At 43.2% G+C, this 20160-nt stretch overlaps 1 protein-coding gene across 1 annotated transcript in view; it reads left to right on the forward strand.

Moving 5' to 3' along the window:
* The window catches only part of LOC119226976 (potassium/sodium hyperpolarization-activated cyclic nucleotide-gated channel 1), a 63930-nt gene extending 58267 nt beyond the window's left edge, over nt 1–5663 (forward strand). Inside the window, exon 8 of the mRNA XM_037485405.2 lies at nt 4026–5663. Within this exon, the coding sequence (XP_037341302.2) occupies nt 4026–5140 (1115 nt within the window). The 3' untranslated portion in view covers nt 5141–5663. The remainder of the gene's footprint in view (nt 1–4025) is intronic.
* The last annotated feature ends 14497 nt before the right edge of the window (nt 5664–20160 follow it).

The raw sequence follows: 20160 nt of genomic DNA on the forward strand, positions 1-20160 counted from the left end.
GTTGGCAAAGTTTGGAGAATGATGAGGATGAGACTCTTTCAGTCTCTGTGCTTCGATCCACCCGGGAAGCCGACTGCGACACCTCCCCACGTGCCACACCGATGTCACGAACCCACTTCTTGCATTGCACCACCAGCAAACTACTTTCTGAACTGCATTTGACTGCATCTGAACGTAATTCACAGGAGACACGGTTGCGTTATTGTTTTGGCCAGGTTAAGATAAAAAAAAAAAAAAAAATGTTAACGACCTGCCGTTTGGCCTCAACAGCCCAAATCTACATTTGCCCTTTTTTTAATGACCAGCTGAGTTAGAAATAAAAGCTTCCCACTCTGATGGCCACTTCTCAGAGCGGTTGGACCCATCCTCTCAGGCTAACCATGAAGGGGGTTTTGTCTCATACGAGGGAAGATACTCTGTCATGATCCGTGCTGGTTGTATCGTTTCTATATATATATATATATGAACTGCATTTGGTTACGTGCTTGTCTTGCTACGAAACGGAAAAGAAAAGTAACCATGCTTTGAAACCAATAACGTGTTGCACATTTGACATTATCTTTTATCTATCTAAAAATTATTTGACCAGGAGTCCGTCTTGAGACGAGCACATCTCGTTTTCAAGAGTGTCCTGGCCGACGAGTAGGCATCAGGTAAACACTTCATTCCAATTCCAGTACTCGAACAGGGAGAAATTGACCTATAGAGGCTTGCTAAATGGATCCGGTCTCAAATTCATCCTCTTGTTGGAGGTTACATGAACTGTTTAGTTCCTGCATTAGTGACACATAAGTCACCCGCACCAGTCCTGCAGACGTTTTGATGGACACATTCAAAATGTCAATAACCAACGACAATCAGTGAAACAAAAGATTAGTCATTCAGTGTTGCATCCCATGTTTATTTTGTATGATAGTTTCACAGAATAGTTAGCCGGATTGTAGACACATGCTCAGCTCTGTTGGTGTGACATTTGTATTTATCCTTTGAACCTTTTGTTCAAAGTAAACTCACAAACAAAATCATGTCTGCAGATTAGTAAAAACTTTACTAATGCAATGCCACGCACACGTTTTGTTACATTTCATTATATATCCATGTATTCACCAATACGATAAAAGTGTTTGTTTCTGATTGTCAGGCTTGAAATATGAATTATGTCTTTTGTGTAAAAGATTTGGGGGAAATTTAGATTATTCTGACAATATACAAAGGAAGGTTTAAAATATTTGGAGGTGCAGTGATGCAATTTTGATGAGACGTGGGGTTTCATCCTTCAAATCACACACATTTCAACACTTACAGTCTTTAAAAAATAAGTTGTATCAATAACCCTCAACAAAATGTAACTGGAGTAAAAAAGATGTCCTGCAGTGACTCATAAAAGAGAGAACAATTTATCACAAACTATTGATGAAATAATTTCAGTAGGAAAAATATGTCCCTGTAATGCCTTGTTTGCATCTCAAAATTTGTGTATTTATTTTTTTCACAAATACAGCCGTCATTATTTCTATGATGTTTGTGCACATTAAGATGTTTGTGTTTTGCTTGTTTTTATGTTTGGCGCGTTAGTGGCTTTTAGATTATTTTTTTTACACAATTATGTTTTTGACATCAGATATGGGTGGATTCCTGTATTATTGTTTTCCTAAATCACATTAATCGATGTAGTTTGTATATTTATCTAACATCAATGGTTGGATGGTGCCAGAAAAGAAGAATTACTAACTTCATACCGAAATTGTATCATATTTAAATGGTGGCTCGGCCCATAGCTGATTTATTTTCTGTTTTGTATGGGAAAAAAAACATTAATTTACCCATTAGTGGTGTTTATATATTTTTTCATGTTTTTGTTACTTTTTTTTTACTCTCTTTAATATATACAGTCGGTTTGTAGATCAGAAAAATACCCACTAGAAGCTTCCTGTCTGCTTATTACGAGATTCATCCGTAGAAATTTGCACTGTAAAAACTATTTCAACGATCACAACAGGCTAGTTTTTCTAAACGAACAATGTGTTTATTGCGTATGAATCAAACTATTAAGGGTATTACTATTAAGTCTTTGCCTATATTCCAATCCCGGGACTTTAACTGAGCTGTATTTAAGTAGCATTAAAATGTTTCCAGACATTCAGCTAGTTAGTCAAGTTTCTTCAGCTCAGGGATGCTAAAAAGTGAAATGCATTTAAGTTTGCCGTGACTTCATACCGTTTTAGACCCATTCTACCAAGGCACAATTGACTTTCTCAACCATTCAGGTAATTCTCTCTCTTTTGCCAACGCTATAATTCAGTGTACAAAACAGCAGCTTTCTGAAGAAAACGTGAAAGGAAAGACATTTTCCTCCTTAAAATAACCGACTTGGCTCTAATCGTCCGTTCTGTTGTTTGGTAAGTGTCCATTTATCTTTTGCACAACTGAAAAAGAAGAGGATAAAATGTCAAAGAGAGACTAGAGGATGAAGCAACAAGAAGAAAAGGGCGGCGGGAAGCGGCTTGTCGCCCTGAAATCAGAAGCCCCCCCCCCCCTTTTTTCGTCCTACATTCGGACCTCCGCGGGTCCCGTTTTGCAGGAACGTTAAATATGTGCCGTCCTTCCAACCCACAGAGGTTTAACACCGCTGCGTTAAAAAAAAACGTGAACAGCAGCCCTCGTAGCCAGCGCGTGGTGCTAGCTTTAGCCTCCGACACCCGAACCGACCCCGTAGCGACCGTGTTACATGGCCATCGGCCCGGCGCGATGGCGGCCTTGAGCGGAGAAAGACGTCCGGGAAAAACGCCGCTCTCAAGTGTAGAGCTCAGCGCAGAAATCTTCTGCCTTCAAGGACGGGGGGGGCTTAAGTGATTGATTGACTGTGGATAAAGCCTTCGGCACGCTTAAAAGTCAACTCCGTCTTCTTCTTCTGAAGAATAGCCTGTCGATGCGCAAGGTCACCAGTAACCACAGCCGAGCTAATCCTCCAAACGCATTCGGTCGCTGCTGGTATTCACAGTAGAGATGTTAAATCCGCGTTAGCGTTATTGTCAACGGTGGCAATTATTTTTCGACAAAAGACACAGTTTCAAGACATCCGTCATGCTTGGCCATTTTACCACAGTTTTGCTCCAAAAGATACGAATGTGGCCGGTGTTTTAAAATATGCTTCATCGTGCGGGTCTGTGAGTTGTGGGAAAGATTCCCTCAAAAAGACAGAACAGTACTTTTCTTACTATTTAATTTGTACTTTAAACAATTTATTTATGGAAATGTATCTAAATCTTTATTCAATTCCATGCAAATTGAAAGATTTAACGACAAGGCAGCATTCTGTGGTGAGATGAGTGAAGTTTTAGTTTTCCATAAATGTTTAATGTATAAATATATTCCCAGTCTGTGGTAGTGTGTTAGGAATGTGTCACTTCCTTTGCTTGTTTTTGTTGTCACCACGTTTATTCTTTTTTCCTTAAAGGGTATTCTATTTGCCTTTCTGGTGTGTTCTGGCCGAGTTGTTGTTGTGATTTAAATAGAAAGTGACTTTAAATATTCTTTAGAATTTGCTCAGACCAAAACGCTGTCCAGTAACGTGATGTGTGGCCTCAACTCAGATCAGCATTCTTCTGTGTGTCATCGTCCACATCAGCACCATCACAGTCTACGCCTATCGCGTCACACTTTCAGTAGTCTTTGTCTCCTTTATGTGTCCTTCACTCCTCTCAAAACTGTATATCGGCCCATAATCATCACCATTTTGTCCTTTACACTTTATATCTATTGAGAGAAAACTTAGTGGATGTTCAAAGATGCAGCTTGTGAGATGGAAAGAGTTTAAATTAGTAGCGGAATTCATACATTTAGGGGATAAAGCTCCTCTATTTTATATGCGGTGGCAAAAATTTCATGTGTTTTCTTACCAAAACGTCCAAGCTGCATCTTATTATGTTATCACTGTCCATTATCCTGCCCTCTTCCTGTGGTTCGGGGCAACCAGAGTTTGCCACTGCTTTATGTGCTCACCTCTCCTGACTGCACCTCAACAGGGAAGAAGAACTCCTTGCTGCTGCAGAAGTTCCAGAAGGATCTGAACGCCGGCGTTTTCAACACGCAGGAGAACGAGATATTGAAGCAGATCATACGTCAGGACAGGGAGATGGTGATGATGGTGGACCGCAAGCTGTCAGTCACCGGGATGAACTCAACGCCAATGTCAGGAAACTCCATCATTAACTCGCCAGCCCAGCCTCCCTTCCCCACCGCCTTCGGCACCAGTCAGCTCCAGCAGTCCTCTGTTCCCCTGACCTACAGTGCTTCAGCTATCGCCAACGCCTCCGCTGCCCGCATGCTGCCAGCCGCCGCCGCCGCCGCGGCGCAGGGCGTCTACCCGGCTCCAAGCCTCTCCCACGGCAGCCTGAATTCGTCCTCGCTCATCGCTCAGACCCCTCTGCAGCAGCAGCAGGGAGCCATCATGTCGCCCTGCTCCTTCACGGCCGCCATGTGCAGTCCGCCCGTGCAGACGCCTCTGGCCGACCGCAGCTTCCAGTACAGCTCGCGCACGGCCTCCCAGCTGTCGCTGCTGCAGCAGCCCCTCGCTCAGCCGTCCCTCCCCACCCAGCAGCAGCAGCAGCAGCAGCAGCAGCCGCCCGCCGCGTCGGCCGTGGCCGCGGTCACCGGAGCGCAGCAGCCGTCGCCCCAGCAACAGCGGGTGCCCTCACCTCAGCGGGGGGAGGTCCACAAGAGCACACAGGCGCTGCAGTCGGGAAGCCTGAGCCGAGATGTCAGACATTTGTCGGCCTCGCAGCCGTCACTGCCACACGACACGTCTCTGGGGCCGCGGGCGCACCCGGCCTCGGGAGACTCCCTGGCCTCCATCGCGCAGCAGCCGGCGGGGGCCGCCGCGGCGGTCCAGGGGATGAATCCGCAGAGCGGCATCCGCACCACGGTGCCGCAGCGGGTCAATTTATTCCGCCAGATGTCGTCAGGAGCTTTGCCCCCGGTGCGCTCGGCCGCGGCAGCGGCGGCGGCAGCGGCGGCGGCGACAGCATCATCATCATCGTCCTCAACCCAGCACAGGGAATCCCCTGGATCCAGGAGAGATTCTGTCCTGAGCAGTACAGACACTGAGCAAGACAAAATGCGTTTTGCATCAAATTTATGATCCCATTTTTCCCTTTTCATTTTTTAAAATTTTGATTCATTTTTAAAAATGGAGATACAACAAAAGAGATCAAGATTTGGAACTTCAGCATTTTTGTTTCTCTCCAGTTTTCTTCTAAGATAACCTCATAGAAACCCTTGTACATACAATCCCTTGTATTATATTTTAGACAAATTGTCTCCCTTAACTTAAGAATGTATATTATACAGATACATCTCTCTTTTATTTTACGTCATATATATATATACATATACATGTATGTGTATATATATATGTGTGTGTATATATACATATATATATATATACCGCTGTGTGTATGGATGTGTGAGAGTGTGTGTGTGTGCGAGTACGTGACTGTGTAAAATCCAACTAGAATATTTGGCAATGGCAATTTAAAAGCTGTAGTATAAACATGAGTCTTCCTTTCTGAGAAATATAAAGAATTATATACAATGTATGATGTTTATTTATTTTTTTTATTTCATTTTTGCTTTCATTTTTTTAAACTCGAATGCATTGTGAATTCCGCCGACTTTTACTTTCTTTCTTTTTTTTTTTACCATTGAGGAAAAAAAAAATATATATATACCTTCTCATATTAAGCAGCTTTAGGTACCACTGTGGAGCAATACATGCAAGCAACTCTGACAAATAATCTCAAAAAGCACACACTCACGAAATTGAATCTCACACCAGAGTTTCCTGAACCCTCATCATTTCAGGAACCGACCCAAGAAACGGAACTAAGTGTTACGTTGCTCTCAGCGACGGAAACGACAGTATGCTGAGCCGCTGTATCCCCACGGCAACGCACGTGCACACCACGACAGTGTTATGGGTCCAAAGGGAGTCGGTCTTAGAAATGCTGCTTTCTTTGTTCATTTTCAAGGAGAACGGAGTGGGGAGAAAGACATGGATGGATGCTATTCTTTTCTATTGCTGATTTCAGATGGCTGAGATGTTACGTAATGTTGCTTAGAAATTCTGTGTATATTTATAATATTTATAAACTAAAGATTATCACCATTATGCAATAGACTGTGACATAAAGATTACCTATATGTGTGCTGTAAATAGTTTTGTAGAACTAGTATTTACAGATACTGTGTGGTGCATTCTCTATCATAACAATGTCTTACTTCAGGAACCTGGATATCATCTATACGCAAAGAAGGTTTACACATATGTTTCATAAGAGATAAACAAACCTTAATGCAATAGCTGGCCCGGCTCGATGGGGAGAAACGGCTGATTGGCTTTTCTGTGTATTTTATTCCTAGCACTAGTAGTGAACATATATTTACCCACAATGCACCACTTCATTTTAAACTCATCCTATTGAAAGCAAAAGTCTTTTCTAACCGCCTCCTTATCCCAAAACGGCAGACGATCATTTTAAGAGCGAATATTACATCACCGTCCGACTGGTCATTTTATAAAATGTATTCTTGGTGGTCTCCTTTGGTTTTAAAATTCATCACACTCTTTTTTTCTTTTCTTTTTTTCTTAATCTGCTTCTTGAGTAAAACTGTACCGTACGCTGTCGTATCACACGAACTGTAGATGAAGAGCCCGCCGCCGCGTTTTACAACTGGTATGTTTTCGGGATGAAGTCATATATCAGCGATCCAGGACGGGACACATTCACAGAAAAGGAATGCTGGTTTGCATTAAGGTTTTTTTTCTCCTGTGAATCCATTAAGTGGGCTTAGGTACTCTAAACTGAGGCAGGGACGCGAGGTCGAGCCAGAATTTAGTGAATCTATCAACAAGATTATTTTAATCTTGCAATAATTAAAGTCTTGTGTGACTCATGTGAAAGAGGCCATTTCCCTGCATGCACATTCAGTCCCTTTGTCTCCGTGCACGCGGCCGTCCTGCTGTCTCTCCCGCAAAACCGACTTAAGTTCATACTTTTAGTGGCACCAAAACGTCCCATTAGTTCAAAGTGACTAAGCCCTTCTGAAATGGCGTTTGGAAAAAAAAAAAAGGAAAAAAAAAAGATGACTAGCCTTCGCTACAGATTGTGTGGATAGTGTACCAATGCAGTCAACCCACCATTGTCATGAAAGCATGCACTGTCACAAATACTTAAAAAGATACTATCTCGGAAATGTTGACGTTAAATGTGATGTTACGTTTTGTTCATTGTCTGTCTGCCTAGACGTTAACTGTGTGTGTGTGTGTGTGTGTGTGTGTGTGTGTGAACAGGAGCATTGACCTTTCACATGGACATTCTTAAGTATTTGTGCCTAAAACTATAGCCATGTTCCATCATTTTTTTGTTTCCGAGTGTGAGCGGTGCGTTTACGTGGGAGGTGGTGGAGGGGCGAGGGGGGGGGGGGGGTGGTTTCCCCCCCACCACCACCACCACCCCCACCCCCCTGCACACAACCGCGCGTTCATTCTCACTATAATCTGTGTTCTGTGTCTCAGTGTTTTTAGACAAGAAAGGAGTAAGAAATGATGGCCAAATGTCTCCGGTTTATCCAATTGGTGTCTCTACTTAGAGTGTGAACTCCTAGAGGCAGAATTCTCTTCTTTTCCTAACATTCTCGCTACAAGCTACGTAGAATATTTAAAGTGGTCGTGTACAGTTAAAAAGAGAAAAAACAATAATAGAATAATAATATCACGCTCGACGAGACGTTGTACAAATTTGGAGCAACTTGATACCTTCCTTTGAAGCTAGGCACTGACTTTTGGGTTGAATTACCGATGTGTGGAATGAAAACTGGCCAAAGCGAAACATTCTGAGTCGTTGTCTTTGTTTTTTGTTTTTTTTAATTGCACTTTCTGATTTACCAATAAAAAGAAAAAAGGTACAGATTCTTTCAACTAGGCGGGGGTGTCGAGTGAGCAGCATCCCCGGGACTTTGTGCTGCCCGGATCCTGTACGAGGTCCTTGAAGAGGCGGTGAGGGGGGGGGGGGGGGGTCTTTGTTCCACATACAACAGAAAGCGCTTAATCGTGAATATGCCATAGTGTATAGGAACTAGTACACAGTCAAGATGGATGGCAGCACTGTTGCTTTGTGCTGTTTTTGATACTTGCCTTTGGAAGGGAGAGCTTCCTATCTATGTGCTTTTTTTTTTTCCACCAATCACAGCTAACATACCGAAATGGGCATTAATGGTGATGTACAACGCAAACTAACAAGCTTACACATTAGCAGTATAGAGACTCTCAACAAACCAGCACATATATTTGTATGTTGTTGTTTTTTTTGTTTTTTTGTTGTTGTTCTTTTTTTTTTTAAAGTTTGTTTGGTTTGAGAAAAATAAAGAAGACATCCAAAAAAAAGGAAGTGAGACTAATTGTGCCCAGTGAGGACGAACCACGTGTGGCATTTGGTTTGGGATGACCACAGGTTTCATATGTTTACTGATGATGTGCGCAGTGGAGAGAGAGAGCCTCTTGAAGCCCACTCACACGCTCATCGTTCAGCTCATTCATGTATTCCAAGGCTTAGACTAAAAGAAATATCAGTTGGTTACTTGACACAGAGGAAAGAAAGATTAAATGTAAACTTTCTTACAACAATATGCAGACAAACAGTGTTTGTCAAAAAATCTTTTTGATTTCTTTTTTGTTTGTTTTTTTCTTTGTAAATAATAAACCTTTAAAAATATAGAAAATAAAAGACATATTGTCATTTAAAAAAAAAGAACTTGTGTGTGTCATTCTGTTGTCGAATATTGTGTGATGCAAAGGAGATTGAGGCGTTTTCTGCCTATTTATAATGTGTCAGGGGGAGAAAGTGGACGTCAAAGGTGAAGCAGTGGTTTGATGGATCTTTTGCTACAGGTGAGGATTGAAGAAAATAATGATTATGTATAATAATAATAATAAATCATGGACAATTTTTTTTACTGTACTAAGAGAAACTTTTTTGCTTTAGAATTAACTGGTCAATAGAGATCCAATGATTGCTTGATTATTCTTTATTGATAGTCAAATAATTATTTTAGATATTTTCGCGCCTTGCTATATCTGGATTTGATGATTTATTTTTTCATATATGTCAGTGGACTTTTTATCTTTCAGTTTTTTTGATGTTGGTAAAACAAAAAGAAACTTGAAGACGTCATCTCGGAAATTAAAACTTCTATTTTGAAATGATTAATTGAGATAATATTCCGTAGCTTGGATATTGGACACACAATGCCCTCAAGGCATTTATGCTTTGTTAAATGTGAGTGATTGTCTTCAGGGGACATTTATTGTGATGTGACAATGTGTTGATAGAATTTATTTATTGCCATATCATCTATTTACCAATATTTTCCATGTTCAGATATTAGAGTTTCTTGTTATTAATCTTGACTTGCAATATGAAACTTAAAGTCTCATTCATGAATGCTGCTTGTTGAGTCTGTTAAAAGATGGCGGGATGGAATTCGGTGGACATTTTTTGGGGGAAAAAAAAGCTGTGGACCCAAAAGCTGTGGAACAAAGCGTGAGCGTCCGTCTTCCATGTCGCTGGTAAAACTGTTCAACTTCTGCTTGATTGTAGAGGCAGTCGAGCTCATTGAGATGAAAGAACGGCCTGAATAGGATGCTTAAACACTGCTAATGGAACTTCAGCCAACATCATTACACCCAATATAAAAAAAAAACAAAGAAACTGACCCAGAGTCACACTTAGTCAGTTTATTTTTGTTTGCACGGACATTATTTCAAGAAAATCTCCATCATGTGCCACGTGTGGGCCGATGAGAACACGCCGTCCCACATCTTGAGAACAACCTCTGCCAAGGTGCAAACTTATTTCTTTTCAATAAGAGCACTTTGAGGTGGGGGGGGGGGTTTAAGAGGAGGCCTCTGTGATTACAAGTTCTACGAGTTTGAGACTGAAAGCACGACGCGTCCCCTTTAATGCCGTCTGTTAGCGTGATTCGGGATGCCCTCTGGCCAATGTCCAGTACACTAAGCACAGCACATATATTTGCATCATTATTATCTCTTTGTCGGAAGACTTCTGTTAGAATTCTCCTCGGGGGGGGGGGGGGGTTTGTGTGCGACCACTTGGCCGCCTGACAGTATCCCCGATCATTATGCACGAGCAAACAGTCCGTGCTGTTCTCGCAGCACCTGTTCCTGCAACGTGAAGCAACCTGGAATCGGCAGAAGCATCTCAGGCAACAGAAGCACCGACGGCTGTGCCCGGGACTAAAAATCAATTAGCATTACAACAATTAACGATTTCAAACTAATTGCATCTTTTCAAGCCGGTGTCCACGTCCATGTTCGCATCCAGGTCCAAATTTTCCTTTGACATACGGCTTAAATAAGGTTTAACTTTACCCTCACTGATCCAGAAGAAACTGACAGTTGACAGGCGTTTGAGGGGCAATTATATAATTGTGGACAACGTTCAAATCATTATGTAGGATGTGAAGACTTGGTCGTCACATGTTTGTCCTGTATACAGAAATGTGTTATCAGTGTCGACGATCTGCCATCCGTGCATTTCTGTAGGTGCACTTTCACCTTGGTGTGACCATGAAAAGACCTCCTACTGAATTAGCTTGTTCTTTAGACTGACGTTATCCCATATTGTAGATTAAATTATTTAAGATTGCATATCAAAACATTTAATAATTTAACATGTAGCACTGTATGGCTGCTAGGTAACCGACGCCATACCCTCAGTGTGTAATAAATATACAGTGCACAGCATTCCCCTGAGAAATAATGGATTTCCAAAATGTATTACTTTCCAATTCAGAAACATTTCAATGAATCTGTGGAATAAATGCTGATAACGTGTATATTATGTACCAATTTTCGGGGGCTTGATGAGCTATTGTTCTCTCCTCCATCCGTGTAAATGCAATTTATTAGTTCATGCACGGCAACATTTGTCACCTTTCAAACAAGCAGAATCAGGAACTTCCTCCCCGCCGTCGCAATTCATTTCAAACAATTGCCTCTAGGCATTTTTAACACTGCAGAACTCAGCGCATGTCTTCGGGGGGGGGGGGGGGGGGGGGGGGTCACGTAAGGTCACTCTCACCGGGAGAGAAGAACCCACAAGGTGACTAGACATGAATGTAGAATGTTTCCCTCATTTCTGGTTTGTCCCACGGTCAACCGCCTCCTTCCACATCCAACTTTTCCTCTCTGTCCTGAGTAGGACTCGTATTGCTTTGTCAGTGTGTGTGTGTGTGTGTGTTCACTCGATATCTCTGCAGGTATTGACACGATGCATAAATGTCCTGGCCTTTTGGCCAAGAGCTTCCTGAGAGCAAAAAACAGGGGACTGATTAGAATGCAAGAGCAGGCTTCCTTTGCTGCTTTGTCTGCACAAGACCTCCTCATTTGCCTCCAGATCTCACACACACACACACACACACACACACACACACACACACACACACACACAAACACACACGCACAGCAGCCGATCAGGTTTATGACCTTTTGAAACCTGTGAACTATGTGGGAATACAAATTCCATTTCTAAATACGGTTCACCCTGTCGTTAGCTTAATACAGAGCTTAATACGCACCATAAACTGTGATATGAATAAATATATGTTTAAATGTCATGAACACTACAGGTGTAATACTCGTTCAACGTGAGCTCATCCCCACTCGTCAGAAAGCCGGGGGCAGCCTTTTGCGTAGTATCTCCACTATGCAGCAGCCTCCGGTTCTGAAGAATTAAGCCGATGTCGAACTTGCCTTCTCTTCACTGGCCAGCAGGGGGAGACTTCTCTGGTTTTAAAAAGTAGTCTGTGTCAAAAGACTCTTTTTCTCACTTCTCCTGACCACAGAAAACCTAAAAACATGAGTTTATGGTCCCAATCAATAATTCTTCAACCAGGCTTCTTCGATTCAACTTGATCTTCATTTGGAAATGATGGTTCCATTTAGTGTAAAAATAGACTATAAAGTGTGGTCTGCTTTGAGCAGGTTACCTGTGATTGAAAGGTATCTCCCGGAGCTGTACGCCGCGTCTCCACGTCACCTTTCTTGAGTCCAAACATGGTCACTTCCATTCACCGGAAAAAGCCAAGATGGTGATGTTCAAAATCCAAGAAAAACCCCAAACTCCAAAAAAAACAATGGGTTCCTGATGCTGAAGGTTCGCTTGTCATGTTGCAACAGGTAGTTAACGGGTTAGTTAAAGAGTTCAAGCAACACACCCAACGTGGTTTGGCTTAAAATGTTATTTTTCTCCGTCTTTGAGAGGACTCGAGACGTTTCCTCTGTCAAGCGGTACTTCTTTTTGGTTTTCCTCCTCTGTGTCACTTGCGTGCGGTACTCAGATGTGCCGCGCGTTGCTTTGACCTTTGCCGAGCACCTCGCCGTCACGACGCATTTAACCTCAGATGTGAGTGCCGGACCTCACGGTGGAGGTTAGAGGCTTCTTGTTATCTTGTTACTCACCCTCTTTCTCTCCTGTACAACACAAACACACACATTTTTTGGGGAGGAAAAACGGAAAAGTGAAGAGGGGGAGAAAACGCGATGATTGTGAACGGCTCGAGGGTGAATGTGAGGTCAAATGACATGAAACGCGGATTTGTTCTTGGGTGTAATCCTACACAACAACATCAACCACAAGATTAAATTCCGCCAATTTCTGCACAATGTAAAGTATCGGTACACACCTATTAGGGGACTAAATTGATTAGGAAGGCACAGTGCACCACAGGTTTCCCTCAATCCAATTGAGCTTCACGATCTGGAGATGATGGCTGTACCACCTGCCGATTAACTGCAGAGAAGGGTGTTAGAAGCGATACGGTAACTGTGGGAGGGCATTAAATCTACTTAAAAAGTTCATTCTTGGGTCTCCCTAATCTTCATTTATCTTCATTTGCCGGCGCAAATGCGATTTAGACATCCTCCTCGGCAGATTTGGGATCTGGAAGCCACACAATTATTCATTTTTATCTGTCATTATTCTGTCAATATCCAACTCGGGGCTTTGTTCCCGTGCAGCGTGGGGGTGGGTTCCTCTGCGAGGGGGTCTCCATCGGCAGATCGTCTCGTGACTACATCAAGGACGACACACAACACGACACCCCCCCTTGGCCGACCTCTCAGGGCGTCGATCTGTCTCAGCGAGTCAGGGTGGTTAATGCTTTCCCAGAAACGCCAGCCTGCGATATGAACAGGCGAAAAGGGGGGAGGGGGGGGGGGGGGCACCCGGTGAGGTGAGACCCGGCATCCTCCCACTGATCCACGTCAGGTCACGGCCCGCCGCTTAAGGACTGTTGTGATAAATCTTCTCTTTGTGAGAACTGCTTACACGAATACAGAACTATAGTGCAACATTGTTGGATTCAATCTGATTTGATCTGAGGGAATGTCGTCTGCATTGTTTTTGAGCCGGAAAGAAATCTGTTCTGACAAACCTCACATTTGGGGGGTTCGACCATTAATTTAATTTTAAAATGTGTGAATGTTCAGTCTCATGTATCACTCCTCTTATCACCCAAACCCATTTCCCCCCCTCTCTCCTCGTACTTTGAGGTTTGCAAAGAGTATTTGAAACGGGCCAAAGCGGCGTCCCAGTGACCATAATCTACAGGCCTTGTTGTGTCCCACAAGAGTGTGTGCTGATCACACTCACCTCGTTTAGCAGTGTCATCACGTTGGCAGATGATGTTCCTTTATTGCCCGCGAATGCATCAGCTGCAGATGGCCGCCGTGGGCTTGCACGAACACACCGCGTGTGCCTGGAGGGACGCTATCAGTCGGTCATCACCGAAAGTAAGCTGTAATCTGGTCAGTTGGAGGGCAAAAGGATGTAAGAGGAGTCCCTGTGATGTAGAACCCTATCCCAGACCCCATGGACATGTGACACCTAATGCCTCCTGCGTAACAGTAAATAATCCTGTCATCGCTAAACCCAAACAGATTAAACAAAATCTATAAATATAAATATAAATATATAAATATATAAATAAAAAATATGAATTGATTTTTTTTTTGTTTTGTTGTAGTTTTCGTAACCATATTAATGATAATATTATGATTTACCCCTTTGTTCTCTCTTCTGTGCATCCCCCCCGAATGAGGATGTGGACTGGTTGCTCGGGGCGGTTCCGGTCGGTGCGTCAGACACATTCAGACGTACCAAACATGCATTTGTAATTTAATGGATTTGGGAAGTGAATGACCTCTGCAGCCTGTTAAGTCTAAGCTGTGGAATCCTGAACCGTCTGTTAGACGACATAAGCTTTTGTTTTTTTCCCCAAATAAAATGTGAAAGGGATCCGATGTAATTCCATTATGGTTCTGCTGCTGCTGCTGCTGCCGTTTCCTCTGCGTCACTTTGTCTTTAATTCAGAGTCTAAAAAGCTGCTAGGAGACACACACCAGAGGAACTGTGGTCTACAGCTCGATGTACAGTTGTCTTATGGACCTCAATGTTGCCCAGATGTTGGTTTTACAATCAAATCTAATGTAAAACAATATTTGAATCAGAAAATACCTAAATAGTCATTTTTTTTGTTTTGGATACAATAACTCCTGCTTCTTTTTTTTTAACTTCCGGTGCAGCTTGTAAACAAATCTTTTGACTTCCGGGGTTAACAGATTATTATTTTTCCATCTGTTGCATTCACAAGTCATATTGTGCAGTTTTACTCTGCTACTTGCACGACAGCTGTCATACGCAACCCCAATGTAATCTGGCATTATAGAGACTTTGAGTATTTTTTGTCAATTTACACACATTTATAATGCATATTTTCTGAATATACCATGACATATTTTATACAGAAACAATATTAAAATATCAGTGTATTCTGCTGGAATCTTGCTGCCACATAGCAGCATTTTATGTATTCGTAAGATTTCTGACTATATCTCGCCCCTCCGAGACGTTGATGCTCTGACAGAAGCTTTGCGATAATCAAATGGTTTCCCGTGTCATCAGGAGGAAGCGTTACATCACAGAATAAGCGGACGTGTACAGATGGTGTGAAAGCGGCCAACCCGGGGGCACCGATGATCAGCCTTGAGTGATACCGGGCACACTGAGCGGCCATGTGGCTGTTACGCAGTCAGTCGGCAAGGTCACCACACGGGCTCCAGACAAACGAGCTTTTTCACGTTTTTGTAAAGTTTTAATAATTGGGAAATTTCATTAGGAAGGAGACGAGGGAGCTTCTTTGGATCCCCCCCCCCTCCCCACCCCGAGCTCGCTGTCATCTCACTCACAGCCCGTCCATTCATGTGCACCCGAGCGTGCCGCGAGGATTTACGTAGCTGACTCGAGGCCCGCCATTAATCAGGTGTTTGCTCGCGACTGGGCGAGGCGATAAGACCGAAGGGGGGGGGGGGGGGGGGGGAAACACTGGTGGGAAGGAAACATATTGCACGGCCCATTTTTCATATTGATTTACAAAAACCAAAAGGCCAGGTGAGCTTTCTTTCTCTGTTCCTATACTGGCTGTTTGTGAGTTTGTGAGTGTTTTTGTGTATTCTCTACGGGCCTCACGAGCCTCTGGAAAGTTTCTCATCCTGACGGTGGCGGAAAGCTATTTCTGGTTCAGCGGTTTGCGACATCCAGCGGGTTTTATTGACGAGGGGGGAACCGATGGGTCGACACACACACACACATACACACACACACACACAACTGGCCAAACCTCGAATGAACAAAGTGATTATCAAAAGACATGTTAATGATTTCATGTATTGGAGATCCTTACTTCTATGTTGTTAAAAAGGAAACATTCTTTTTTACTATAATAATGAATAAAATGATGTATTCGTGATGTATTGGCTCGTTCTTTTATAAACTATTTCTATTCAACATGCGCTTCACGTGAAGCCAGCATACGGCACTTTTCATCCACTGAGGACTGACCTCTGTGAGAATCCTGCACATTTCAACCCGCTCCACTTCAATCACCGACAATCACCCTCTTCTTCTCTTTGTTGATTTTTCGGGTCCTAGAAAGAGGTGACAAGAACACGTGTAAAACTCTTAGTTGAAGCCTTCGTTTTCCTCAAGAGGATTTTTTTTTTTGCAACAGAAAAACACAAAAATGTGCAGCGTGAAGTGAACAACTCAAGACGGCTCAGGTCTGTGTAGCAGAATGTAAGAAAGGTTTAGGAAGAAGCAAAGAAAAACAGTGCAAAGAGGTCGAAGACGTTCACAGCTAACAGAGAACCAAGAGGCAGGTGATGGTGAATCCAAATTTAGAGTGTTTACTCCGCGTAGAGGATCTAATGGTTTTCAATTTTCTGCATCAGTTAACCCTATCCAGATGGGGAGGGATGTTAAAAATCCTTAAATAGAGGTATGTCTGGATTGGTTATTTTGCCTTTCCTTCTATACCGTTTTTATACATCTCTGGCAAAAAATGCTGCTGTTCACCAAATATTTTACTGGTTAATGTTGTCCAGTTGATTTGTTTGAATCCCCATGCAAAGACGCCTTGAGCGTAACCTCTGCAGAAAACGGTGTGTTTTGCCCTTGCATATTTCCTTATTAACTTCAATCAATACTCCAATATACCGCTACAATTGTCTGAGAAGGTGGAAGTGATGTTTGTGTTAAGTGTCAGGGTTTGGGTCTGCTTCTTGTCTTATTTTGTAGTTTTCATGTCTCTGGTGTTCCTGGGTAACTTCACTTCCTGCCTTGTCCTGTCTTCCCCTGTAATTGTCTGCCGTGCCTGATCGTTTCCACCTGTGTTCAATCACCTGCACCTCCCTTGTGTATTTAAGCCCTGTGAGTCTCTTGTCTGGTGTGGCGTCATTACATGTCAGCGTTCATGTGTCAAGTAAGTCAAGTCTGTTTCGTGTTTTCAAGTCCAGGTCCCTGTTTTTGTCTGTTTTGTTTTCTCCTCCTTCCTCCCTTTTTTGGTTGGAGCGATTTTGATTTTGAGTTTTGACAATTAAAGTCTTTTATTTTTCAAACTCCGCATCTGAGTCCTCCCTCCTTGCCCTCGACCGCGTCCCCCCCCCTGACATAAGTCTTTTGAGAGTGTGGATCACATGGCTAGATTGCTAGATTAATTTCCTTATAGCAGATTCCTTGACTCATTTCATTTGCAAATTTAGGAAAATGCCTTAGATGTCAAACAGTAGGCAAGACATAATTCATATTTAGCTCAGTGTACTTCATTTGTCCTATTTGTATAATTCTAGTGGGATTGGTCCGTATCTACAATCTTCCACCAGTGAAATCCTCATAATAAGCCCTCAGTGAATCTCCAGACACAGATCAATTCGGGGTCCCTGATTGACTTGACTGACTGTTGGATGAAATCACAAGCCCCCCCCCCCCCCCCCCCCCGGATCATTTTCTGCTACATGAACACTTCTGACTTTAGCTTGAAAACCTTGCTGTGGTTGTGTGTTATTTAGGACAGATACACACGTACTCACAGCCTCCGTTTCTATGTTCCCTGCCATGCAGAGAATCAGCGGTCACCGGCTGTGGATTCATCCGCAGGTGGATGGCAAGCGAGCTGTTGAGCAAGTCTATTTGACAGCTGAAAACTACTCTCCGCTTGGTAATGGCGCCGCACACGTTGAGCCACACATTGGGCCGCGGTCACAACGCAGAGCCACTCAAGTTGTCAGGCTGATGTTGCTCTGAGCGGTGTTTCTGTCACGCTGAGCCCTGCAGCGATGACATTTGAAGCGGCCAACGCTGGTTGTACTTCCTACGGATCTCATGCCAGGTTAACGTTACAACTACTGTGCTGCATGTCAGGTGCTGAGTGCATAACTTTATTGCCCAAGAAAAGTGAAAAAGGGCAAACCAGGTCCTGAATTCATTAAAACCAGCCTTTTGAGAAAACTAAAATCGACATTGATATACAGTAAAAACACTTTTTCAGTATTTTCATTATTCAGAGGAGTATTTTGCTGTTAACTGTTGTTTTCTCACTCACACTTTAGAAATTATAAGTTTTGAAATAAGTTAAATTACAACTCCATCTCTCAAATCCATCCTTAATTTTGTATTTTGGAATAGATTTTACAATAGATTATATATTTTGTATTATTATTATGAATCAAGCAAACAGTTTTAACGCGTTGTAGAAAATGCCCCAAACTAGAGAAAGAGAAACCCCCCTCAGGCTGAATGCTCTGGCCCATAAACTCCTGCACTTCACACATCACTCACCCATGGAACCATGAAGAGGGCATGTGGCCTCAGTCCATCCACGCAATAAGTCAACTCATGAGACCAGATTGAATTCTGAAAAGAGGTTTTTTTTTGCTGACCTGGTGAAAATCCTTCATGCATTCATCTGTTATTGTTCGATTCACGGCGACGTTGTGTATCAGTCGAAATCAAGTCGCGTGCAGTTTGTGCAACATGCTGCACCAAAGCACCGTTGTTGCACTTATCTTCAACAGGGCGTTTGATATACATGAAGAATTGAGAAGATCATTTTGTGTCGATCGTGCGCATCCCTCTCTTTTTCCTCTCATTCATGTCATGAATTTCACCACCATCCTCTGTCCTTGAGCATGCATCCTTGCGTGATTTAATTAGCAAGATGAAATGTGCAGGTGCTTGGAACAATTCACATGTTTCATTTTTGTTTAGTTTGCAGCCCTCCAGTTGACCGACAGCGTTGGCTCATCAACTCTCCACGGGGCCTAGAACATCCAAAGCCCAGGGCCGTCTCCATGGCGACGGTAGTTTGTGATTGCTCAGTGGTCGGTGCATTTAAGCCGCGCAACACATGCAGAAGTATCATCAATCATACAATGTACAAGCTGAACCTCACATGTTCAGCATGTTTTGGTTTTTGTGCGACCTTCACTCTTAATACATCTGGGTTAATAAATGACCCAATGATGTGCTACTCGCTCCAAAATTCAGTCAGATCCATTTCTTGGTCTCATCTCACTTTTTTAAGCATATCACCTGAATTATTACTGTCCCAGACAGAGTAGAGCAAATTATGCTCCTGAAAGAAGCATTAATAAATAATAAACCAGCAGCCGCGAGCGCCCGTGTTACGCAATCACACCCTACAGGTCATGTGTGTGTGTCTGTGTGTGCACAGTATATGTGAGAGAGATAGAGATAGTGAGATGACCACGTGGCTGAGGTGAGACAGAGTGAGCAAAGTGGACAAGAAAGGAGGCTGCATGAGACGTATCCATATTGATGCTGTATCTCCCAGCTTTGACCCGCACGTTAACTGTCGGGTGCTTTATTCAAAGGCCTCGAGGCCTCAAACTGTTGTGACTGTTACATGACGTGTGATGGGGGGGTTGATATAGAATGCTACTGTAAATGCGTATCTTTACACACATACTGTATGAATTAGCTAGTTGCTTTGAGTAAGATTCAAGTGTTAAAAAGGTAGTCATAAAATGGGAAAAGAAGGGAAATCCGTGTGCACTCGTTTGCCTTCTTGGTTCTCATCCCGTTCCTCACTAGGACGCATTAAAGCTGCACATTAGAGGTGATCACGTGGTCAGCTTTCTTCTCTGTGCTTCAAACATCAGCGCCTTGTGCAGATGCCAGAGATTTTCTGGAACAGACCATAACCTTATCAGCATGGAGGTGTGTGTGTGTGTGTGTGTGTGTGTTTATCTGGTCGGATGAAACAATAAAGTTTGCCCATCACAGCTTTTGAATTTTCACTGCGACATCAAAACAGCACGCCGTCGTAGCTGAGGGAGAAGGGAGGCTCTGCACTTGACTCCCTACTTGAATTCCAAGCAGCTTCTCACTGATTGGACGCGTCCGAAGGCTGTGAAGAGCTGGACGGAGAGGCACGCGGCGTGAGACCCACGGACACGTCGAGCTGTGGCCGCCGCCCACGTGGTCGGCTTGACTTTCTGTTTTCCTTCCCCGCCGCACTGACATTTAAAAATGCGACTAACTAATTATGACATTTGTGACGGGTAAATCCATTAGAAGGAGAGCACTGGCGTGGCGTTAGTGATTGGCACCTTCAAACAGACGACATGAAAAACAATTAGTGTACGATCCTTTAATGATCTCTGAGATGCGCCATCTGGCCGGCGTGGCAGTAGTCTGCATGAGCTGAAGGACGGAGGGTGTTTTA

Source organism: Pungitius pungitius, chromosome 18 (assembly GCF_949316345.1).
Source record: "Pungitius pungitius chromosome 18, fPunPun2.1, whole genome shotgun sequence".
Taxonomy (NCBI): domain Eukaryota; kingdom Metazoa; phylum Chordata; class Actinopteri; order Perciformes; family Gasterosteidae; genus Pungitius; species Pungitius pungitius.